At 31.1% G+C, this 26,547-nt stretch overlaps 1 protein-coding gene and 2 long non-coding RNA genes across 3 annotated transcripts; 2 read left to right on the forward strand and 1 right to left on the reverse strand.

Moving 5' to 3' along the window:
• Window positions 1–588: 588 nt before the first annotated feature.
• On the reverse strand, window positions 589–6,819 carry LOC143073555 (uncharacterized). Its single transcript, XR_012977529.1, has 3 exons — window positions 6,612–6,819; window positions 3,755–3,848; window positions 589–2,365 (listed from the first exon to the last, which is right to left on the reverse strand). It is a non-coding gene; the product is annotated as an uncharacterized LOC143073555 (long non-coding RNA).
• A 4,334-nt stretch (window positions 6,820–11,153) lies between these two features.
• On the forward strand, window positions 11,154–14,770 carry LOC143073554 (uncharacterized). Its single transcript, XR_012977528.1, has 3 exons — window positions 11,154–11,205; window positions 13,303–13,390; window positions 14,030–14,770. It is a non-coding gene; the product is annotated as an uncharacterized LOC143073554 (long non-coding RNA).
• Window positions 14,771–23,226: 8,456 nt separating this feature from the next.
• LOC143073556 (uncharacterized) lies at window positions 23,227–26,043 on the forward strand. Its single transcript, XM_076249189.1, has 2 exons — window positions 23,227–23,305; window positions 24,886–26,043. Exon 2 carries the CDS (start codon window positions 24,887–24,889, stop codon window positions 26,039–26,041), a length of 1,155 nt encoding a protein of 384 aa, XP_076105304.1. The 5' UTR covers window positions 23,227–23,305; window position 24,886; the 3' UTR covers window positions 26,042–26,043.
• Window positions 26,044–26,547: the final 504 nt, after the last annotated feature.

Below are 26,547 nucleotides of genomic sequence, written 5' to 3' on the forward strand. Positions count from 1 at the left end.
ATGGGTACAAGTATTTCTTTGAATCTTAATTGTAGAAATATATAATTGTGTGTTCTACGATTTTTGTCTTGGCATGCTTAATTGAAAGTAAATCACTATGTGTCAAAAATTTAACTACTATAAATTCAGAAATTATTGCTGTTTTTATTATTGTGAAAATAGTGACAGGGTTATAATCACAATAATATACACTTGCATATTGAAATTTTTTATGAACTAAACAGGATTATTCTAAATTTTGCACACAAATAAATGATGAAATTGAGAAAAATCGCACTTACAATTGCTAGCAATAATTTTTGAATTTTCAGTATATAGTTTTGCATATATAGCTTTCACACCATTGTACACAGTGTCTTATGTTTATCCATTTGAATGTTTTTGTGTTTTTTTCATGTAGACATTTAAATGTTGATAGGTCTTGCTCATTGTTGACGGCTGTTCAGTCACTGGCTGAAAATACCTTTATCTCTGGTTTTTAGTTGTCTCATTGGCAATCACATACCATATCCTTACTTAATTTCAACACTTCTTAATTTAAGTTATGTACATTTGAGAATATCATTTTCAAAAAGACAAAACATTACAATTGGTATAACAAATAAGGCACTTGTGTTTTAATATTTCATCTTTCACTGAGATAACACCATCAAGTAAAATGTGTGAAACAAAAACAGAAAATTAAACAAACAGCAATAAAATAACTTAAGCAAGTGTCAATAAACCTGCACAAATAACATGAATAATATATCTAAGGTCATACGCAAGTGACAATAAACATACAGCAATAATATATCTAAGGTCATAAGCATAAACATGCAGCAATATTATACATTGTATATCTAAGGTCATAAGCAAAAGACAATCAACATACAGCAATAGTATATCTAACATGTCTAAGGTCATAAGCAAAAGACAATCAACATACAGCAATAGTATATCTAACATGTCTAAGGTCATAAGCAAAAGACAATCAACATACAGCAATAGTATATCTAAGGTCATAAGCATAAACATGCAGCAATAATATATCTAAGGTCATAAGCAAGTGACAATCAACATACAGCAATAATGTATCTAAGGTCATAAGCATTTTAAAAAAAACATGCAGCAATAATATATCTAAGGTCATAAGCAAGTGACAATCAACATACAGCAATAATGTATCTATGGTCAAAAGTATAAACATGCAGCAATAATATATCTAATTTCATAAGCATAAACATACAGCAATAATATATCTAAGGTCATAAGCATAAACATACAGCATTAATAATATATCTAAGGTCATAAGCAAGAGAAAATAAACAGGTCTTGTATAAGAATATTAACAGTATCCAGGACAAGTTTGCAATTCCGCTGAGTGCAAAAGTTGTCACCTTAATTTTTGGAGTTAAGTCAAAATGAAGTTGATAACTTGATTGGTATTGGTTCTCTGATATTTGTCCTAAAAATGTTTGACTCTAGCACCACTGTTGAAAAAGTAATGCCCCTTTTTTCAACAATTTCCTCAGAGGAAAAAGAGTTTTCCTCAAGGGAAAAAGATTTCCTTTAGGGAATTTGCTGCATAATTATTTCCTTTGAGGAAATTCTTTTTCTTTTGAGGAAATTTGCCGCTTCAAATTTTCCTTTGAGGAAATTTCCTCTAAGGAAATCATTGTTCTTCAAATTTCCTCTAAGGAAATTTCTGAACATCAAATTTCCCTTAAGGAAATGTTTTTCCTCTATAAAAATTTCATAACAGTACAAACATTGACAAACAGTATAAATATATTTTCTCCTAGACTGAATTATTGATCATGTTGATACAAAAGATTATATAAAATAAACACTTTTCATGTCAAATTAACTTGTCTTCTGTTTCAGCTGCTGTGTATAATTATTCTACCCCCTACATAACAGTTCAGTGCATAAATAATTCCATTCACAAGACATCTTCCTTCAATTGGTTGAATAAATTTTGGCAACTTGTTCTTCAAACATCTTCTCTGTATATTTGATATGATGGAGAGCCATGTACATAATATTATGTACATGAATGGATAACGCATGTGTTTATTTCGACAACAAACATGACAAAGATACTATTTTTTTTCTTAATTTCTCCATAATCCATCAGTGAATATGTAGGTTGTTACATTTTACACCATTGTGTCCTTGTGCATCTTTGATAGTACTCCATTTTGTTTATAGCAATTTTGTAGAATTTTTTCTATTTCTTTTTCCAGAAAAACACACAATTGAGTTCATTTCACATTAATTAATCCAATTAGCACATTATGTAGAAAAGTATTAACAAATAAGTTTCCTCTTCAGTATAGACTTGCAGGACCTGACGATGATCATAAAAACCAAGATATCTGACCTATAAATACACAAAATAAAAATAAAAAGTTATAAACATGATAAATGGAGAAAAAAACAGCAATATAAATAGGCTTATTTTATCATGTTTTAATTAAAGTCATAAGAAACCTCAAATTAAAAAAAAATATGTATAATAATTATGTTTTTTATAACTAAATGGATAGTTTTCATTATGCAACTTAAGTACATATACTTTTTTCTGATGAAAATTCTTTAATTTGTCCACATTTAGAAGAAGTTTACTTATTTTTAATTGCTTGCTTCCAGGAAGCAATTCGCCGATACATATTTTCCATATACATAGTGACCCGAGCGTAACCCTCCTCGTAAAAATCTGGTGACCACAATATGCAAGGATCTGTCATTGAAATAAACAAATAGCTGATTATACATGTTAAACACGTGCTCAATACCCATGCTTTTTGTGATTTGTTTACTATAAGGTGGCAATCGGTAAAACTCAGCTTCAAAACACGGCATTTAATGAGCAGCATTATTTGTTAAATCATAACAAATAGAGAGAAAAAAAAATTGACGATTTATATGATATACTTGTGAAAATAATGATAAAATCGTGCACAGAGGACTAAGTTTATGATGTATACATGCATTGGTTCAAAAGTTGGACAAACTTTATTTTTCATCACTCACTCGTTTCATATGACTTTAACATTTGAGAAACTTTCATTTGATATTCTTACTTGTCATGCTTTATATGAGTTCTCTTATTTCAGTGCTTTGTGTCCAACATTTAATATTCGTTGTTTAGTGCCTTGCAGTGATATTTAAAGTTTAGCCACTTGCAAAAGTTGTTATAGAATGTTCATATACTGTGTTATTTGAACCACTGTCCTATAGTATGGTCAGGTAAGAGGTTGAGTGCTCACAGACATGATATTTTTTTATTAATTGTTATTGTTTTTGAACATGTTGAACTAAATTGGATTGTTTAAATCTTTTCATGTTGGGATCTTTATTGGCTGACCTATAAAGGAAGTGTTGTCTCATTATTGAAGGCCAGCCCATCATTGGCCTTTAATTTCTTGCATCCACTTCTTTGAACTCTGGTGGATAAGTCACTCATTTACCATACCACATCTTCTTATTTTTATAAGAGTCATCATTCAAAGGCAATTACTTTTATCATGTTTATTACTGTAATTCAGAAATTATCCAGAGGTTTTTAGTAATGCAATTAATGTGACTGGGTGAGCATCGCAAAAATAAGAAATCATATTTTGATAACAGAAACATATATATATATCATGTATATATAATTGATGCAGATTTTTTTTGTAATCACAATAAGTTGTCCATTCCCTGAAAAATCACAATAATAAATGCAAGCAATAATTTCTGAATTTACAGTATATAGAAGTGGTCTTACCATTTAGGCCTTGTTGTATTCTGTTTATCTTGTTTTGTCGCTCATTTCTATTGAAACTGTTTATATTTTTCATTATTTTTCTATATTTCTTGTCCTATAAAACATAAAAAGGGTAAAAACTATTATTAAACATCAGTATTTTCTTTATATACAATAATATTTAATAAAAATGGAATATTTGTGCTATTTCATTTCACAAACTTTTTGTCAGTCATGACTTTCAAAGACTTTCACCCTGGTCAATAGTTTAAAAAACAAACATTCCCATACTTTTTCTTGGTGTTCGTACTAATTTTTCATTGGACAACAAAAACATGATTCAACTATTCTTCTATGATTTGTTTTGCTTGACTACGTTAAACTCTGAAATATTGTTAACAGTATAATCTGTATGTGTCTCACTCGTCAAAATTTCAAATTAATATATAATTAACCAATAAGAAAGCTATGCATGGCTCAGCTTGATACAAACGTATACTTTAAACCCTGAACAGTTGGAGCAAGTATGGACACAACATTCAATTCAAACTTTTCTACATTGGTTAGAGGTATAGGGGGAGGTTGAGATCTCACAAACATGTTTAACCCCGCCGCATTTTGCGCCTGTCCCAAGTCAGGAGCCTCTGGCCTTTGTAAGTCTAGTTTTATTTTAATTTTAGTTTCTTGTGTACACTTTGGAAATGAGTATGGCGTTCATTATCACTGAACTAGTATATATTTGTTTAGGGGCCAGCTGAAGGACGCTTCCGGGTGAGGGAATTTCTCGCTACATTGAAGACCTGTTGGTGACCTTCTGCTGTTGTTTTTTTATTTGGTCGGGTTGTTGTCTCTTTGACAAATTCCCCATTTCCATTCTCAATTTTATGGATACAACTCTGAATTGTAAATTTGGATTGTGATTCAATAGTTGATGCAGCATAGGTTTCTGACATTGAATGAATGTGGTCCAAGTACTTAAAAATTTTAAATTGACAATTAACATGATTAACCTCTAAAATGGTCCAATATTCAAAATCTTAATACATGGTTAGATGCAGCATATCAACATGATCAAAGAACCCAAATAATTCATTATTTGATGAAATCAAATAAAGTTCAATTTTGGACCCTTTAGATCTCAATGTGGACCAATTTGTTAACGGGCCAAAATATCAAAAATCTAAATGAATGGTTAGATTCGGCATATCAAAGAACCCCATATATTCAATTTTTTTTAAATCAAACAAAGTAAAATATTAGACCCCAATTTGGACCAACTTGAAATTTGGGCCCATACTAAAAATCTAAGTAAATATTCAGATTCAGCATATTAACATGATTAAAGAACACCAAGAATTTAAATATTATTAAAATCAAAATAAGTTTAATTTTGGACCCTTTGAACCTTAAGATAGACCAATTTAAACAAGACCAAAAAACTAGGAATCTAAATACTCAGTTAGATTTGGAATATATATATATCAAAGAACCCCAATAATTCAATTTTCTATAAAATCAAACAAAGTTTAATATTGGCCCCTTTTGGCCCCTAATTCGTGTAATTTCTAAACTCTGGACAAAAACTCTGGTCACAAACCCTGTGTTTGAGTTTCATAGATTTCTGTTAACTTATACTAAAAGTAATTATGCGAAAACCAAGTGTCTTCGGACTACGACGACTACATGATAAAATTGAGAATGGGAATGGGGAATGTGTCAAAGATCCCCCTTTTTTGGACTATCAATGCATTTGAATGGGGACATGTAATTACCCCCCCCCCCCCTTTTTTGTCCTGGGTTAGGAAACCCCTTTTTAAAATGACTGGATCCGCCCCTGAAGGGTCTATCATTAAGTTTGACAACTTCAGACATACTACTTTACCAAAAAAATTGACACATTTCATCCAATTTAATTTCATTCTTTACTTGCTATTTCATCCATAATATTTTAAAGAAAGAAATTTGGAAGGAGTATGATTTTAATTTGCAAGTTATACACTATCCAAACTAGAGACCTAATAGAGTAGATATATACTTGACTAAGGGAGCTACCATTTGATTTTTATGGGGGGGGGGGGCTAGGATGAAAAATTTTATCCTGCATTTTTTTTTAGCTGTAATCTCTGTCCTGCCTTTTTATTTTATTCACTCTGTTCGTTCCTGTCTTTCTTTTTTTAGTTTATCCTGACTTTTTTTACCTAAATTTTCGTCCTGACTTTTTTTTTGCTAGTGTCTCATCCTGCCTTTTTTTTTTCTCAAAACTCCTGTTCATGGTCATTCTTAATAGTGTTTAAACTTTGGGAGTTCATTTTTTTAATGTTTAAAGCTAACAATTTCAACTACATACATTTATCAAGATTTGATTCTACATTTATATATAATTGTGTATGTCACATGTATGTACATGATGTATTTTAATGTAAAGCATCTGAAAACTCATTAGCCGTTTCATATTTATTTCAGTTCTTCAAAAGGCAAATTTATATGAGCCTATGCCTGAAAACAGAGATTTCTTATTAAGGAGAAAGCCCCGCCCCCCCCCCCCTTTTTGGTGTGAAATATTTTGTTGATTATATAGGGAATCACTGAAGCATGACTGGAGCAAGCATCCCCCTCTGCCCCCCCCCCCCCCCAAAAAAAAAAAAAAAAAAAAACAAACAACAAAAAATTAAAAAAATGGAAATTTCTGGATCTGCCCATGTCAACCTTTCACTCAGGTCATTGGTGAAGAGTTGTCACACAAAATAAATGATATCAAATGTTCATATTTATATGTTTTAGCTCGTGTAGGTGTAAGGAGGCAACCATTTGATTTGTAGGGCGAACAGGGTGAATAATCTTGCCTTGTAAAACTTGTGCTATAAATAAAAATTAATACATTTCCATTTAAAAATCCGTCAGCTCAATCTCATCCAGTGAAATAGATTATTATCTGTTTTCGAAATTATATGGAAGTACTTAGTAGTTCAGACGCATTGCAAGGCATTTTTTCTAAGGAGACGTTTAGACTCATTTAATTGGGGGAATGGAACCAATAAATTGATAGGATCCGATATGATCTTCCCAGTACGGAGCACCTATTTTTTTTAGGTAATTATTATTAGTGTCGGTGATCTCACAAGTAAATCAGAGAAAATATTGCATGCAAATTAATAAGCAGAGAGGAGACAATAATCAACTTGTGTATTATTCATTTTCTCGCAGTTATTTACGGTAAATTAACTATATGTATATATATACCAAAACAGGTGTTCGGTTCTAGTACTATACAATTTAGTAAAACTGCTATATTTTGGGGCCGAAAAGGGGTCTTACTGAACCTACTCCTTTATAAATCTTAAGTAGGAATGCGTGGGTTCCATTTCATGAGACCTACACGGATTTTTTTATAAAATAAATTAAAAAATTATAAATACAGTTTTCAATTCTTTCCCGGCATAGATAAAAAAAAATATGAAAATAAATAATCTTTTGAAAATATTACGATATGGTTTAATTATTTCACTTCATTATAATGATAAATCCTTTAGATCTGAAATGTTTAATTAAAACGAATTTATCATTTTGATCTACCGATAAACTTTAAATTGAAGTGACATGGTCAGTTAAGTAACCTGATTAGTTGCATGGCTGAATACCATCTTACAGGTGACCCAGTAATTTTCCATATGACACGTCTAGCGTGTACCCTCGGGGTGTGTATAACTTATTTTTTGGGGAACATCCTGTCCACGTGTAATACTTAGCATATATTGCAACATTTGACATTAAACAAATTTTCTTGGTAGCATCGGAGGCAATTTCATGTTCAACCACACAGAGAATTTCACAAAAAAAATATGATAAAATCATAAGAAAAAGAATAAGAAATACCTGAGACTTCTATAAAATAGTAGTCTCAGGAAATACTAACAAATAAATTTGGCATTAATAAAACGGGGATTCGTGTATTCAAGAGCTTATTTTCAGTGGACAACAACAAATGGAAGTTTTTAACGACCTTGACTGGCTATAATATATATATTATCGTTCCAGTGCAGACATATTTCATACCAGATAACTTATTCTTTTTATATATATGACAATTATTGTTCAATCTGATACACGTACCTATAATGTACAGTATTTTGAACAGCTTCAAATATATGGGGTCCGTAGTAATACCGCAAAGGACCCCCTTAGTGCACTAAGAACAAAAATGTGCACTAAGGACCTGATGGAATGATACAACTGTTACAAAGGACATGGAATATAAAAATAGACTTTGTAAAAATTCATAATTTTAAATTTTACAATTATACCTTTTTTAATTAGAAAGTTATCTAATGTGTATTCGACACGTGCCTCAAAAAATTGATTGTCACCTTTTTAGTGTAATAGGTAGAAATTCACGTTCGCTCAACCTTGACCCGTTCATAATCTGCTAGTATACTGTTTAAACATGTATATATGGTATTTCAAATTGTTCTCTATTTTTTTCCCATTTGTTTGTTTCTGCCGTATATATTCTGTCTGTTATAATTTTTACTTCTAAAGTAATAAAGTATTTTCAACTCTTTTCAGTTTGGTAATTTTTAATCCTTTTAATTTTAAAAAGACAAATAATTGTGAACACTTCACGGAAAAGTGAGGATTTATATTTGGTTGCTTAACGTCCAGTTGCCAATACTTCATTCATTTTTCTGATGTCAGGGACCATGCCTCACAGCAAGGTTTTATAAGGATAGAACATAGGCAAATACAAATAGATTCTATTGACTATATCTTTGCTGCTTTGGTTTCTGCATGTATAATGATTCATTATGTTTTATGGGATACTTAACTTCTGTTCTACAAATTTTATATTAAAATATATTCTGATTTTTCATTTTTAATCTTTACTATATATTGAATAGGGTGACACGTTGTCGCTACATAATAACTAGATAAAATGGATCTTGTTTATACAAAAAATATTTCAAGATTGTGGTTTCTCAAACATATGGGAGTCACAAAATTTTCTTAATAAAGAATGGTTAAAAACTGTCATAAAGCAGAGATTGCTACTAGATCAATATATCAGAACTGGAATTCCCTCATTCAAAATTCGTCAAAAGGTATAAACTACAAAATTTTTAAGAAAAACTTGCAATTGAAATTGAAGAATATTTTAATATTTTGGACTTCAAAGACGCTATTGTTTTTTGTCGATTTCAATCGACTAATACTAAGTTGCCGATTGAAACAGGAAGATGGCAAAACGTAATCAGAGAAAACCGCTTTTGCAGTCTATGTAACAATCGACAAATAGGTGACGAATATCATTTTATATTTGAATGCAAATTTTTCAATCAAAAACGAAAAGAGTTTTTAACTGCATATTTTACAAAACGGCAAAATACAGTTAAATTCTCTGAAGTTATGTCAAGTACAAGAAAACCAGTTCTGAAGAAGCTTTGTTTTTTTTTATAGAAAATATAAATACTTGTGTTTGTCGGCCCGTGCTTGTACTCCTGGCTTGTAACTTTTGTAACCTCTCTCGCTTGTTTTGTACATATTGTAAATATTTATTGTTGCATTTGTTATCTCTGTACCGATGTAATGCATTTGCTTTATGAGAATAACGATATATATAGTAACTTCTTTAAATATACACAAGTCATAATTACATTGGCCAGAGGGTAACTTGATGATAAGTAGAGGATCAAAGGATTTAATTAAGACAATCCAAGACTGCTACCTCTATATTTTATTATACATATCTTTATTAGCCTCATTTAGGGTGATACAGCAATTGCAAAACGGGTAGATACGATCTGTAATCAAATAATTAAACTAATCAAAAGTTTTTTAGAGTAACCATATGCCGGATGAACAAAAGTTTGCCATTTATTGAAAAACATATGGTTTTATATAACAAGAAAACTTCTCTAGTATTCTAAACATTTATCACGTACCCCCTCCCCCAAACCTCCGCTTCAAGCTCTAGATTCGCGCCTGCACATTGTGAATTATATTTCTTACATCACGATGCTTATTACATTATAAAATAAAATGGTATTCATCTTCAATTGTTGAAATAAAGATGAATTGTTAAAAAAAGCATTGACATCAGTTTTAGAGTTATTGTTCATAGGAGACAGTTATGATTTATAGTCTCTTTTTAAAACGTAATATAATTTTACCTCTTGGAGTTTTTCTATATTACTTCTGTAATCGGATTTTGAAGAACCCCACGGACACCACATACTCTCATGCATATGTCACTCATTCATGGTATAATGATAATATATGTAAACTCTTGTGTTGTTAACAAGGAAACGAAATCTCAAAAGCATTTTTGTCTCAATTTGTATCTCTCAAAATAGGGTTCTTTAATTTTAAAGAAAGCTTGCATAGCAATTTCCTTAAAAACAAAATATAACAAAGGCAAAGTTTTAAAACACAAAATTATTTTTTTTTTATTTTTCTTTCATAAACTTGAAATTTTACCACGCTAAACCGTTAGGTTTATTCAACAACAACCATTAATTAATCAATAAGTAACGATAAAAAGACAATTGTGTATTGGATTAGGTTGATTGAACATGATGATTAGTGAATTTGCAATAAGCCGTTGGTCACGTGCCGAGTGGCACGCGTTGATTAAAAAGTCATTTAACTTCAAAATTACAATATCTATTGATACCTAACTTTACAGATATGAGGTATTGAATCATATCCTCCTATATATCCATATTCTCTGTGATCTTAAAACATCGTTTTAGTGTCCTTAATGCAAAAACTTTCTTCTTAGTCAGCGCCATTAAGAATTCCTTTGCGGTATTTCTACACACCGAAATATATGGCCTTATTCTGTTATTGGTAAAGTACCGTGAAAATACCACAGTACTTAGTGTCACTAATAGTCAAATTATTGTGCCGTGAAAACTGGAAATGAAGTTTAGCGGGACATAGGAAATTACAAAAATATTAGAATTGTTTACTTACATAGTGTAAGCGGGATGCGGGAATCTAAAAAAAATAAATAGTAACTTAGTCTAGTCTATAAAGCGAGATCCGTGAACAGAACCCCCAATGAGACCCCATTAGTTGTGGCTTATTTTTGGTCTTTTTAGCTAGGCCTAAATTAAAATATTGTTTGTTTCCCCAATCCCGACCCTGCCAAGCCAGGTGTGGGTAGGTAGGTAGGGAAATAATTTTATTTTTCCAAAAAGCTTGACATTATCGGACGATCCGGCAAGCCTGAAAATCCAAAATGAATAAAATAATATTTCACTTAGTTTTGACAATAAAATTTTATGAGTAGCATCAATTTTGCAGGGTCGGTAGGGATTGGGGAAACAAACAATATTTTATTTTAGGCCCTAGTTTCCTTCCCCTACATTACTTTTAAGTTGATCGTTTTTGTAAAGCAGCACTCGAGGTCTAACAGTATATTCCAAGAAATGCACAAAATATTGAAAAAGAAGGTTTAGAAAATTTAAATAATGGTATGCACACACACTCCCCTGTCAGCACAGACAATTATATTTTTGTAAACGCGCCAAACTCATTTCTTCCACAGTGAGACAAGCTTTACAATGTTGATGGTGGTGAAAATCTAGTCCAAATAATTATGACGTCTTGCAAGGATATTTTATTTCTGGAACGCTTTCCTCTGACGAAGCCGAAATGTGAAACCAAATCAACAAGAAGTCTAACATTTATAATAGAACTTAATATAAAATCGAAATGTAAATGGGGAATGTATCAAAAGACCAAAGAGCAGATAGCAGCCAAAGGGCACCAATGGGTCTTCAATGCAACGAGAAAATCCCACAACCCGAGGAGGGGTTCCTAACCAAAGACAAATATGGGGGGGGGGGGGGGGGGGTCCAACTACATGTCCCCATTCAATACAATACAATACAATATGCTTTATTTGAAAAACACTCCGTCACATTGACATGTGAAACAAGAGGTAAATTACAAAATACAATCACATACAATTAAAAAAAAAAAAAAACAACTTAGAAATAAAATATATGGAAAATTACTTTATATTATAATATTTCAACATTATAATATTTTAGTTAACTTTGAAATGAATATAGACACATTTTTAAATCATAAGTTAATATTTGTCAATGACAGTTAGTCCTTTCATTTTTGCTTAATTCTGATATTTCTCGAGGATATTTCACATAGTACTCTGGAATATGCTGATTTCTGATATTTTTTAACTAATAAAGAATTGCATTCAAATAAATAATGGAATTCATTGCCAATTGCAGTTAAACACAGATTGCATGTCCTTTCTTCTTTTGGAATGACTTATACCATCTTCCCAGCTCTACTGGGATTTTACATAGCAGCATCTTAATTTTGAAATATATTTACGTTCGAATGGTGTTAATTTTAAAATTCAAATGCATTGATCGTCCAATAAAGAACAATGTAGAAAGGGGGGTTCCAACATGTCAAACCCTCAGACCCTCCTGGATCCCTGCCTGTGAGGCATGCTTTAGCTTGCCATTAAACAAAAATGTATACTAGTTGAGTGATAATGGACGTCATATTAAACTCTTTGATATTAAAAAAGAAACTAAAATAAAAATCATACAAAGGTCACAAAGGCCATAACTTCTGGCTCCTGACGTGGGAAAAGTGCAAAATGCAGTGGGGATGAAAGCCTTTACTGTAAATTCCTGAAATTACAATTATATAAATCATCTCACATCTTTGCGCATTTCTTAAAATTGGTCATATTAATAAATGCATGCAATATTTTCAGAAAATTTCAATAGGCTTTTTTTTAAAAGTCAATCTTGTGCATGATTTATCAATGATTATACTTGCACAATTAACACATGTTGTTCTCAAAACTAAGAGGTGTCTATGCTATTTATGACAATTTTCATGGTTCAGTGGTTATAGTTAAGTTTTTGTGTTTTGGTCTGTTTTTCTCATACTATATGCAATAGGTCTACTATATTTGTTGTATGAAATGATTGTAAGGTGTACATGTCTAGTGGGATGATGTCATCTGACCTTGACCTCATTTTCATGGTTCAGTGGTCAAAATTAAGTTTTTGAGTTTTGTCTTTATCTATTAAATACTATAAGCCATAGGTCAACTGTATTTGGTGTATAGAAATATTTTATGATCTATATGTCAGTGGCACAGGTTTTATTTGACCTTGATCTCATTTTCACGGTTCATTGATCAGTGTTTTTGTGATTTGGTCTATTTTTCTAAAACTATAAGTAATAGGTCAACTATAATTGTTGCATTGAAGCCTTGTTAGCTGTATATGTCTGCCTGGCATGGTTCATCTGACATTGACCTCATTCTCATGGTTCATTAGTCTTTATTTATTTATCTTGGTTAATGTTAAGTTTATGTGACAGTTGTGATCATGGTGATAAAGCTTTATACTTAGGACTATCAACATATTATCAATGATTAGTAAAAGAAGGCGAGACATTTCAGCGTGTGCACTTTTCTTATTAAACATACATTAATATACATCATGTACATTAAACAGCAAAAAAAAATATTGATGCAAGATGCCATTCAATAATAACTTTTACTCTTTTATGTATAGGACAAGAACTATAGAAGATACAGAGAAATTATAAACAGCAGAAATGATAGGCAATTTAAAATTTGCAGAAGCAAACTAAACCTAAATGGTAAGGCCACTTTTATTTATTTTTTAAAGTTGTTGAACTTGAAAGATGATAATCATGATTACTATAAAAATTAAAAGATGTGGTATATTAAATATGAAAACTATCATGGCTTTAAGAAAGCAATTGTAGGCCTGTGACGACCTTCAATAATGAGAAAATCCATACCCTATAGTCAAAGTAGGCAGCTATAAAAGACCCAAAGATGAAAAATTGAAACAATCCAACATGTCCAAACTGTAAAACTAATTGCCTAGTTTATCATGTTTATTACAAAATAAATTACAAAAAATAAATATAATCGGTATGAAACAACAACAACAACAACCACTAAATTTTAGTGTCAGACTAAACTTACAAAAACTACAGGCTCTGAACTTTGGACAGGCACAATAGGAATATGGCAACCTATGATGTAAATTTCCTGAAAACACAGACTGGACTAATGTAAATCAACTAATTTTTCGCGACTACTTTATTTTGCGTTTTATACTTTCTAGTCTACATCACAGCTAATTATTTTTTCGCAAGGTTCAAGTTTACTTAATGAATTTTAATAAAGAAAGATACATATGAAAAACATTTATTGCTGTTTCTCTCTCCATTTATAACATTTTATTTGTTTATTTTGTGTATTTATAGGTGATCAGACATCTTGGTTTTCATGATCAATAGGTCATTACTGAAGAGGAAACTTAAAGTTGAAATTTATTTACAAAGTGCATAATTGGATTAATTTGAACTGGAATGTGTGCTTTCCTGCAAAAAAGAAACAGGAAATTTCATCATTATCACATGATAATGCCAATAAACAAAATGGAGTTCTATCAAAGATACACAAAAACGCTATTGCATAAAAGCAACAACATATTATATATATTATTCGAAAGAAAGGAGAATGCAGAACAAATACTATTTTGTTGTTGAAAAAAGGAACACCAGTTTTATCCACTCATTTACATCGCTCCCTCATATCAAATATACGGAAGAAGATCATTGAAGAACAATTTGCAAAAATGTTTTCTCTTAGAATTGAAGGAAAATGTTAAATGAATGGAATAATGTATTCACTGAATTCTTACGTAGTGGATTGAAGCTGAAACAGAAGAAAATTTTAATTTAAAATAACACGAAAAGTGTATATTTTATTATTTAATCTGCAAATATATAAACAAATTCTTTAGAACACCACAAATGGTATGACATTCAAATTGGTTGCTTATTAATGTATTGCATTGAAACAATTACAGAATCATTTGCTATAAAAAAAATTTATAAATCATAGTTAAATTTTATAAAAAGTATGAACAATACCTATATCTTAACAGTCAGACTTTATCAATTTTCAATGTCATTAAAATGTTGAGTCAAACATTTATGAAAGTTTTGAATATCATTTGCATCAACTATACAGTCTTGTAATAATTATATTCATACTGTTTGTATACATGGTATAGCGAAGAAATGTTTAACAAGAACAAATAAGGGAAATTTGATGTTCAGAAATTTCTTTAGAGGAAATTTGAAGAACAATGATTTCATTAGAGGAAATTTGTTGTCTTGAAGGAAATCTTTTTCCCTTGAAAAAACAATTTCCCTTGAGGAAAAAACAATTTCCCTTTGAGGAAAAATCTTTTTCCTTTAAGGAAATTGTTGAAAAAAGGGGCATAACTTTTTCAACAGTGGTGCTAGAGCCAAACAATTTTAGGACAAATATCAGGGAACCAATACCAACCAAGTTATCAACTTCATTTTGACTTAACTCCAAAAATTAAGGTGAACAACTTTTGCACTCAGCGGAATTGCAAACTTGTCCCGGAGACAAATCTGCTTTTCTGAGATGTTTTACAAGGTTCCAAAAATGTGTTATGCCCTACAGCTTTCCATCCAGCTAAGGCAGAAGTATATTCTCTTTTATTCTCATATATCCAGTATTTGCAACAAATTGTAATTTTTCTGAAGAAAAAAATTCAAATGGAAAATAATGTTTGTATTGTAATATAGTATGTTCCCATGGGAAGAAAAAAAATTCCTATGTGAAAAAAAAATTGTTCCCATGGGAAGAAAAATTGTTCCCATGGGAAGAAGATTTGTTCCCATGGGAAGAAATATTGTTCCCATGGGAAGAAAAATTGTTCCCATGGGAAGAAAATTTGTTCCCATGGGAAGAAAATTTGTTCCCATGGGAAGAATTAATTCCCATGGGAACTTTTTGTATTCATCTTTTCCCATGGGAACTTTAAAGTTCCTATGGGAACTCTAAACTTCCCATGGGAAAAGTAATTTTTCCCATGGGAACTTCCAATGTTCCCATGGGAAATTCTAATATTCCCATGGGAATTATCAAATTTCCCATGGGAAATGTACTTTTAATCAGCTGCAGTGACAAGAGTGACAACAGTGACAAGTTGGGACATATGGCATTTTTTTAATTTTTCAATAATCTATCACTGGGCAAAATTTTTTTTTGATATCTTGTAAACCGACAAAGTCAGATTTGCCGATACCGGAATGGCAAATTTGTCCCGCACAGTGTTCAAAACCTGCAAACAAGTATTTTTCATAGTGTATCCTATACTCGTAATTGTATATAATTTTTTTTGGTATAATTGTGTTTTTTTTTTAATTTATTGTGTTTTTATGCTAAGATATATTGACAATATATGTTATAAATGTGATGTAAATAAACTCATCACAGACACCAGGACCAAATTCTGTATCCAAAAGTCTCATCAGTGACGCTCGAATCCAAAAAAGTTTAAAAGGCCAAATAAAGTACGAAGTTAAAGAGCATTGAGGACCAAAGTCCTAACATTTTTGCCAAATATAGCTTAGATCTATTTCTGAGGTAGAAAAGCCTTAGTATTTCAAAAATTCGAAAGTTTTGTAAACAGTTAGTTTGTAAATATAAACATATCAATGATAATTCATGTCAGCACAGAAATCCTTACTACTTGGCAGGTGATACCCTCGAGGAATTAAAACTCCTCCAGCAGTGGCATCGACCCAGTGGTTGTAAATAAACTCATCACAGACACCAGGACCAGATTTTGTATTCACGCTATAAATGTATTCCAATGTGTGTTTTGCAGTCTCTCATAACTCTTTTTAGAGTCACTGTGGCTCTTTTATAAATTATCTGAAAATTTTATATTGTGTTTTAAATCAAATGTTTTAAAGAGGTGACTCTAATGAATTATTATTTGTTGTTGTTATTGTATAATTATTAAAACATTTTCAAACCCATCTCTGCTTATGTTAGTCAACAGTTAAAATGAGAAATTCTTAATTTAGCTTTTTATTAGCAGTTTACTTAAAATTCTGACATGAAAAATGTATATTTAAAGGTAAAATAAGGTTCTTCCATTTGCTACTGTTTTTGGATTGTGTTTCGGTACTGAGTAGAATAGTTGTTTTTGCATTCGAAGGCGTATTTTATTTTCTAACCAACAAAGATAACGAAAAATCAGTTTATAAAGGTAGTAAGATAAAAGTGTAATAAGGCTAGTCATCACTCTATTTAGTATTAGTATGATAAGAAAAAATTCTGATTAAAACGACTACAATGGCCTTGCTGCAAGACTCTTGACACATGATCAGTATCTTAATCATTGTACTTTTCCTCGCCTGTACCTAATTAAAAATTTGTATATTGCAACTAATAAATTATTGATGTTTTTCCAGACTAAAGTACCAATCAATACACATCCAACTGATTTAATATAAAGACGTCATCAACAGTCTGGACAAAGCATGACCTAGCTCAATACAAAAACATAAGTAAACACCGTATCGACGGCATGTCATTGTATCATGCTTTGCTTTTGAAATTTTACATATCCCTATTATAATACTGAACTTACTGAAATACGTCATTGCCAGACTGTATGTAAATATAAATAAACTTACATGTATTTGATTTATATTTTAATCCAAATATTGCGAATAATTTATCATTAAAAATGTTCATTAAAACCAATTAATTGAGTAAACATATTGATTAATCAATGTTTTGTCATTTTAAAGCATACTGTAATCAGAAGGTGGAGAAGTTTACCAGCAATCAATAAAAAAGAACAGTTTACTAAGCACCGTTTGTTAATCTTATTGTGAAGTATGTTCAATATCATTTCAGCTGTTAAATTCATGTTATAAAATTTATAATTTTGAACTAGAAGGAGTGACAGTCATGTTGATTTTTTTTTTTTAAATTTGAAACATAAGATTATCAAATTGCATTAGACATAATCATGATAATATTACTGTTGACATTTTGAAATTGTTGGTTATTGTTGTATTGTTTAGAACAATTTAATTTTGGCTGCTTCCAATATATCTTGATCTTTAAAATTAAGCGTTAAATAATTTCTATTCAATCAATGTCAGTTGATGATAGTATAGACACAAACTCACAGCGAACGCGAGCTAGTTTCAACGATCTATTTAAAGAAAGACAACAACTCGTATTTGTATAATAACTTTTTCAAGTAAATATTTTCTAGGGTTTAATTACATTGTATGTGTATCTCGTCCACTAATTTTTTCGAACTCATAAATATTCTCAATTTGAAATAAAATTAATCTACTCGACATTTTAAGAATGTCATTATTTTTACTAATACCGTATACACTTCAAAAGTACCATTCCTATTTGGTATTTTACATTAAAGAAAATTATAACGGTCAAGAAATGTTTTAAAATCAAATCCTGTTTTACTAGTGATTCATGCGTAGAGATAATGAATACAGAACAGAATATTGAGAGAATTATATTGCAAAGAAAACAAATGCAAACTGTACGAATGTATACTATGTCTTCTGTGCGAATGGTAACTGAAATACATTGATTACTCTTTAGTTGTTTATTTTGTGTTTTGTGAACTATTATTTGTGTATTTGTTTTTTTTTTATTTAGCCATGGCATTGTCAGTTTATTTTCGACTTATTAGTTTGAATGTACCTTTGGTATTATCGTCCGTCTCTCTTCAATCTAATTAGAATATACAGTTCTCTGATTTCGTTCTATTACATAAAAGTTATGTAGTATACCGAAATCAGAGATCTATATTTTGATTAGATTGACGCCTCTTTTTCAATTGATTATTAAAAATAAGAAGATATGGTATGCTTGCCAATGAGACAACTCTTTACAAGAGACCGAATGAGACAGAAATTAACCATTATAGGTCATGTATGGCCTTCAACAATGAGCTATGCCCATACCACAAAGTGGGCTATTAAAGGCCTCGAAATGGCAAATGAAAAACGATTCAGACGAGAAAATTAATGGCCTTATGTAATTAGTGTACAAAAAATAACGAAAAACAAATATGTAACACAGCAACAAACGACAACCACTGACTTAAAGGCTCCTGACTTGGAAAAGGCAAATACATACAGACTATGATGTGGCGGGGTTAAACATGTTAGCCGGATTCCAACCCTACCCTAACCTGGGACAGTGGTTTAACAGTACAACATACAAGAAGGAACTATCAAAATCAGTTGCTTTAAAGAGTCTTGTATATCGAAGTTTCAAATCGTCAAAAGAAAAAGAAGTATAATGGTAATATTGTTAGTGGAGAAATAACAGTTAAAGGAGATTATAAAAATAATCTTGAACGGTTAAAATGTTCTTTGGAACAACGTTGAAATGGTAATTTTATAGTGAACGTCGTAAAACACTCATTAGAATCAACATTGTGTGCAACGTCAGAGCAAATTTTCTTCCTTCGTTTGAAAAACATGCAGGAAAATAAAAAATACAAAAAAAAAAAAACCCGCAGATTACTTCATTCGCATATATTATAAGCAAAATACAGAGAAAAATAGCAATTAAACCTCCATTGCTCGTCTTTTAAACTAAGGATAAATCTAATTCACAAACGCGGACCTCAACGTAAGCACCCCATTCGTTATTTTAACAAATCTGTTTCGTAACTGAATTTCAAAACGCAGACCTCCGATATCTGATGAGCAGCCTTATCCAAACTCATCTACTCCGAACACTTACATAAGAAATTAATGTATTTTCCGATGTTAAAAATTTCAAGAACAATTCAGACAAATAATAAAACAAACAAGAAATGAAGGAATCGCATGAACTCCTAACGAAGCAATCCACCGTATAAAAATACATTTGTAACAAAAATTCCAAGGAAAATTCAAATCGAAAAGTTCTTAATCAAATGACAAAATCAAAACCTCAAACTCAACATGGAAAATGGAAAACATTACTGACTTGGTACAATTGAAGAAAATTATAGTTATCACTAGCCAAAACCTATCACTTGTATGACAGTCGCATAAAATTCCATAATATTGATAACACTGATGATGAGTGAACAAAAAAATATCCACACATAATCGGTAAAAAGTTCAAAGAGGGGGGGCAAGGGGTTTAACTGTTATGCTGTTATGGGGCATTTTAATTCTTTGTTATCTGTTATTTTGAAAATATATTTACTGTTAGCTGTTATTGTCTTATTCTTTGTTAGCTGTTATAGGACTATTATCTATTTTGTTATCTGTTATTGTGAGAATCTATTTGCTGTTAACTGTTATTGAAAATTGGAATGTTAGCATTTTGACAGCCAATATTCGTAGAAATCGAAGATAATTGAAAATTGTGATTTGAATGGATAATAGTCTCATTGGCACGCTTACCACATCTTCTTACAATGTATATCTATTGGGGACTTTCTACTGGTAATATCGGGTGGCCCTGTATTTGCAGAAGAATTTCAGTAACATACATCACATAAATATATTAAAATCAATTGGACCCAGGACCATTCCAGTATATATTATTATTATCCTTTATAATAAATTCCGTTGTCTGCGAACATGTAGCATTTTGTACAAATTATAATTCACTTATTACTTGTAAAATAACTTATAGTATGGATTTTGTTATAAAAAAAGCATTGGTACAAACTATAGATTTTTTTTATTCAATGACCACATAATAATCTTTATGTTGTACTATTACACCACTGTCCCTGGTTAGGGGAGGATTGGACACCAACTAGCATGCTTAAAGAGCTAAAGTGGTTGAATTTCAAATCTAGAATTTCCTATCATAAACTTATTCTTGTTCATAAATTTCTAAACGATAAAGCACCTGATTACTTAAAGGAACTCTGTTGTCCAATTGTTAACCTACATAGTAGAAATCTAAGGTCATCTGCAAATAATAATTTAGCTGTTGTACGACCGAACACAAATTCAATGAAGAAATCTTTTGCATATAGCTCATCTATACTTTGGAATAAACTACCAAATGAAATAAAATGTTGTGAAAACCTGGACACTTTTAAACAAAAATGTGTTGATTTCTTGACTATAAATGATTTATAACAACTTACTCAAATATTCTAATAATTTGTATGTTATGTATATATATGAATTTATTTTTCTCTTGTTCTAAAGACAGTTTATAGTTAGTATGAATAGTGCATTTACATAATATGTTAGAAACTGTAAGCTTTGTAATATTTGTACTGTTTGTTCTTTGTGAGGGCCTCAAGGTAGATTAGCGAAAGCTAATTGAGTCACCCTCTTTAAATAAAGTCGTTACTTACTTACTTACTGTATGTGCCTATTTCCAAGTCAGGAGCCGGGATTCAGTGGTTGTAGTTTGTTCCTGTGTTACTAAGTTTCTCGTTCACTATTTTGTGGATAAATTAGGCAGTTAGTTTTCTCCTTTGAATTGTTTTACATTACTAAGTGGTATGGGTTTGAATTATGGCATTGGGAATTATACAACATCTTTTTCTTTTAGCATTTATATTATAAGTGCTACTCCCTCTCTTTTCATTTACATGAAAGAGAACCCTGACCACCATATTTTTAAAAGCTTTTTAACTGCTTCACATGGCGAAAATTGAAGCTCAGAAACCATTGATGCAAATAAAGATGTGTCTTCGGTTTAATTTTTCGACAAATACCCTTTTAAAAATCATACAGCTTCTCCAATGCTGTACCCAAATTTTCCATATTCTATAATTTCACATAAGATGCATGATTGGTGGTTCACTTGGTGTCATCCAAATTTTCACTAGGTCCAATTTCTATTATACTATCAGAATTGTCACTTGAGTCAATTTCTATTATCAGAATAACCATATTTGGCATGCGTGTGTCAGTTGCATGTCCTGTCTCCACTGATCTGGGTATTTTTGTATTTTATAAGTAAGTTTAATCATGAGGTCATTAAATAAAAGAAAAATATTGTGCATCAATGTTTTTTTTATTACTTGTAAAGTATATATATTGCTTTTCAGAAATAAAAAAATCTAAAAATCAAATTATTAAGTGTCACTGGCTGCATTTCTTTCAAAAATTAAATAAAAATTAAAAATTGATCCCTCAAATGCCCTAGATTAAAAATATCCCTATATCAAAAACAGAAACTAGTAATTTCGTTCAGAAAAAATCAACATCCATACTATAACTTCTTGTACAAGTTACGGAAAAAAAAATCAACCAAGGCAGAACTGCCTCAACGGACGAAACGTCTTGTTTACACAAATTTACAATTTTCTAGGTCCATACCACAAGTTATATACTAAGATTTACGAGTCATCTACTGGATTGGTCCTGGACAGATTTATTTTCATATTTCATTTACTGTTATCTGTTATTGTCCCTTTTCAATTCCTTGTTATCTGTTTTTCACCAAATCAATTCACTGTTTTGCTGTTATGGGGACCCCCCTTGCCCCCCTCTTCAAAACGGGGTACAACAGTAAACATTGTATCATACTTGTAATCACAACCAACGGTTAATTAATAGATCATTGATCTATTCTGGCCATGGAAAACTGCGAAAACATGTCGGTCGCAAGTGAGTTGATAGTGACCTTAAAACTTAACTATTGTCGATTTCATTTGTTCTCCTTCGTGACTGTTGAAGAATTAAGTTGTAGTGAAAGGACAACACTCATGCTAATGAATCCGTATTGTAGGAACGTTAAGGAGCGTAACATGCCAATTACCCAGCAAGATGTGACAGAGGGTGTGTTAATGCGGACGGACATAAGGAGTTGACAATTTGTAAGTTGAAATAAAGCTTAGTTTGAAGTCGGCCGGCGTCCATCTGTTTCAATATCGAGAAAAAAATCAATATATAAAGCAAACTTTCTATTTTCGGTAGTATCCTTGATATCAGGTTCACTAGGCTCTGTGAGACGCAAGCGTTCACTGAAATGTGGATCAGTTATTGAATGACATCACATGTATCTGAAAGGCGAAAGAAAGGTGTTTAAGAAAAGTTACTATTTTTTGCAATCATACGGTTGCGTATAAATACATTCCGCACAGTCAAACTGACGCACTCTTTAGCATGAGTTTAAGTGCCGGTCATAGGTGTCCGAATAACCAAATTCGATATAACTCAGTCTTGGAGTTTTATCTTAAAAATATCTCCTTTCAAGTTACAGCTTTGAAAAACTTTGTCAGATAAAAAATATTTAAATTTGCTTACCAAGTCCTGTGACATTAACTAGAAACATAAAAATGATGATGAAAGTTTTTTATTGACAGCCTTCGCACAGTCGACAAAACATTAATGTCTACTTTAAATAGGACATTTAATAAAAGAAACCTAAATAAAATTGTTTAACGGATATTTAAGAAATTTGGATTGAGGCTAAAAAACAAACCGAACAAAAAAGAACCCACACTGTTGAATTATCGTTTTAAAACTGTTCATTCAGATATGACATGAAGTTATATAAATGAAGTACCTACAAGCTAAAAAGTAAAAGGCTCTTGATAACCGTATAAGGCTGAAAGCAATAAAGTCCTTTCCGTTTCGTTTCTTATCTTATTATTCTTCATCAATATCCGTTACTTGTTTCACGTGTGGAAAGTTTGTTTACTTGTTTCGAAAATACTGAATACTGTCTCGTCAAAGGTAATTTCTTTTCATTCCTTTAACGGGATGCTATGTTATGTTTCTGTGCAATACAATTTTAGTTCCAAAGATACATGTACAATTGTACAATTTACCATACACTCTTAGACAACATACAAGCCACGAGGCCAAGGGGGTTCAGTAAACAGTTGGTACAGACAAATCTGTCCTGTGCTCCTGGAAAAGTTCTAAGGCAACCATTGTATGGCATAATCGTTCAAATGGTATATGCTAGGTAGATACAGTATAGTAGCACATGCTTGAAAGTCGTCATATAAAATATCTATAGGGAAAACGGTACTATTTATTCTGCCATAGGCGACAATACTAACATTTTCTAAATTTACTAGTTTTTATAATAAAAACCTGGATAAAACAGTTATGTGTGGTATTAGTACTTTATTACTCTATTTTAAAAATTGAAGCCAAATAGTATGATGACCAATTTCCAACGGAGCTTGTTTATGTTATCCATGCCCGCCGTCATTTTACACCAAATTTATGAAATTTTGAAAGCCTTTTCGAATAATTCTCTAGAAAATATTTCAATAGGTTTTAAAATTTTTATTGTAAATTTACACACTGCAGTTATTCATAGATAAATAAAAAAATATATTGTACCCTTACATCCAATCACAGCCCTCCTAAGTTGACTTCCTTCACCTGTCTTGGGTACACAAAAGGCCAACCTAATGCTGGGAAAATGTAATAGTACCGTTTTCCCTATAAGTTCAACTCTGAATAAAGAGAGATAACTCTGATTGTTCTAATTAAACACTTTCTTTTTTTTACCAAGTACATTTACATTGCAGGTAATCATTATAGACATTATAGTTCAGTAGATTCGTCAGATTATTTGCTGTTTTTCTTTCCGCAAAATTACGCTTTTGGAAGTTAAACAAGTTCATAACAATATTATATCTGCATATTAATTTTTACTTAAGTCATAGCAAAAATAATAATTTGTTCAACATGTTTAATTTTTTAGGAAAAAATAACTATTTATTACATTTTCCCATAATTTTCTTGTGCCAAAATTTGAAATCCCTTAAATCAATAATCATATTCCATTAAACTCCTCTTGATTTTGCTTCAACCTAATCTGGGACAGTGGGAGTATGATGGCGTGCACATGTACAATGTAAAGGCACAACATGAGAACAAACAATAATAAAAACTATTGAAAAAAGGCTTAACTGAATCAGATTGACACAAACATAACAAAGCACACTTAAACAAGTAACAAAATAATTAGATGCAAAGTACAGATATGAGTACTCACTGCTTGTTTACTATATAGTTTAGACAGGTTTAAAACAAGATGAATTGTCTTTGTCTGAAATATGCACGTCATGATAAAATTCTTGCAACTGAACAGAACATTATACATGTTATATGCAAACAACAATCAATCAAAATTCAAATAATTACAAGGTTATTTCAGACGTTTTTCATAATTTTGAAGTCAACAATATGTCAACTGAAAATTGATGATTGCAAGTATTTACTATGAATCAAAAAAAAAAATCAATATTACATGTACATGGAAATATTAACATATTTGAATATATATTTTATAGAATGGAAAAAGACAGAAAGAAGAAAAAAAGTAGAAAAATACCAACTGAAAGTGAAAATTTTGAAGAAAATCATGTAGACCAAAAAGTTCGAAGTACAGAAAAAAAGTTAAAGAAAAAACATAAGATTAAGGAACAAGAAGGTGATGTTCATATAAGTGATGACCATGAAAACTGTTTATCTAAGTCAAAAAAGAAAAAGAAAAGAAAACATTTTGATTTAGAAAAGACTGAAAGCAGTGATGAACCAAAACACAAAAAGGTCAAGGAAACAAGTGATGATGGAAAGAAGTCAAAGAAAGAAAGTAAACTTGAGGTAGTACACTCAGATCATTCTGATTCAACAAACTGTAAAAAGCATAAGAAAAAGAAACATAAAGAATACTCAGAAGAAGACAATCATTTGACTTCAGGAAACTCTGATGATGAAATAGTTGCAAAAAAGAAGAAAAAGGACAAAAAGAATAAAAATAAAGATAAACCATTTGAATGTAATTATGAAGAGACAGAAATTCTTGATGATGTAACAAATGATAAGAAATCCAAGAAAAAAAAGAAAATTGAAATGAAGGAAAACAAAAATGACAAAAAAATGAAAGAAGAGAGTAGTCAAAAGTTAAACAGTGAGGAAGTCAGAAGGAAATCAAAGAAAAAGAAGAAAAAGAATAAAGATTATTCCAATTCTGATTCAGATAGCAGCCAAAACAGTATCAAAGCTGATTTAAATAAAAAAGCCAAGAAAAAATTAAAACATAAAGACAATGAACTATCAGATCATATTAGACAAAAGGAAGAAAACAGTAGAAAGAATGATACCAAAGTAGAGACACATCAGACAGGAGTCACAGGACAGTGGGGAACTGCATTCAATGAAAACAAAGACAAACAAAGCAAATTTCTTCGACTGTTAGGAGGTTTTAAAAAGGGTGGAGAGGATCAGGATACAAAAACACAAAAATTTACATCAAAATTTGCTAATCATGCTATGGACAAATCTTCTGAGGAAAATTATCAGAAAAAGTTAGAACATCAGTATGAGAAGGCAATAACCTCAAACTTCCAGAGAGGTATAGGGCTGGGATTCCAACCTCCTCCAGAGGCTGGCAAAAAGTTTTATATTGACAAAGGAAGCTCAAAATCAATAAAATTTGATAACTAGTATACTACAGTATATATCATCATTTGAAATTTTAGATTACCTCTCTGAAAGGACTACTGTTCTGATAGCAATTGTAATAGCTTGGTTTGTTTGTTTAGTCCCATGTTGAGTTTTGTTTTTATGTATGCCCATGTATTATGCCCATTTATGTGTATTATGTTTTCAGGTCTGTGTGTTCTTTCATTCATCTGTCCTGCTTCAGGTTAAAGTTTTTGGTTGAGGAAGTTTTTGATGAAGTTGAAGTCCAATCAACTTGAAACTTAGTACACATGTTCCCTATGACATGATCTTTCTAATTTTAATGCCACATTAGAGATTTTACCCCAATTTCACGGTCCACTGGACATAGAAAATGATAGTGTGGATGGGGCATTCATGTACTATGGACACATTCATGTCTGTCATGTTGTTGTTAGTTGTCTTTGGTATTTATGTTTCATCCCTGTTTTGTAACTGTCAGTCATAGGTGATACTTTTAACAGCCATGTTTATTTACTTGAAGATGT

Source organism: Mytilus galloprovincialis, chromosome 4 (assembly GCF_965363235.1).
Source record: "Mytilus galloprovincialis chromosome 4, xbMytGall1.hap1.1, whole genome shotgun sequence".
In the NCBI taxonomy this organism is placed as follows: domain Eukaryota; kingdom Metazoa; phylum Mollusca; class Bivalvia; order Mytilida; family Mytilidae; genus Mytilus; species Mytilus galloprovincialis.

What these genes read in the sequence shown, in the direction of transcription:
- LOC143073556 (XM_076249189.1), top strand. Translation starts at nt 24,887, where the DNA reads ATGGAAAAAGACAGAAAGAAGAAAAAAAGTAGAAAAATACCAACTGAA.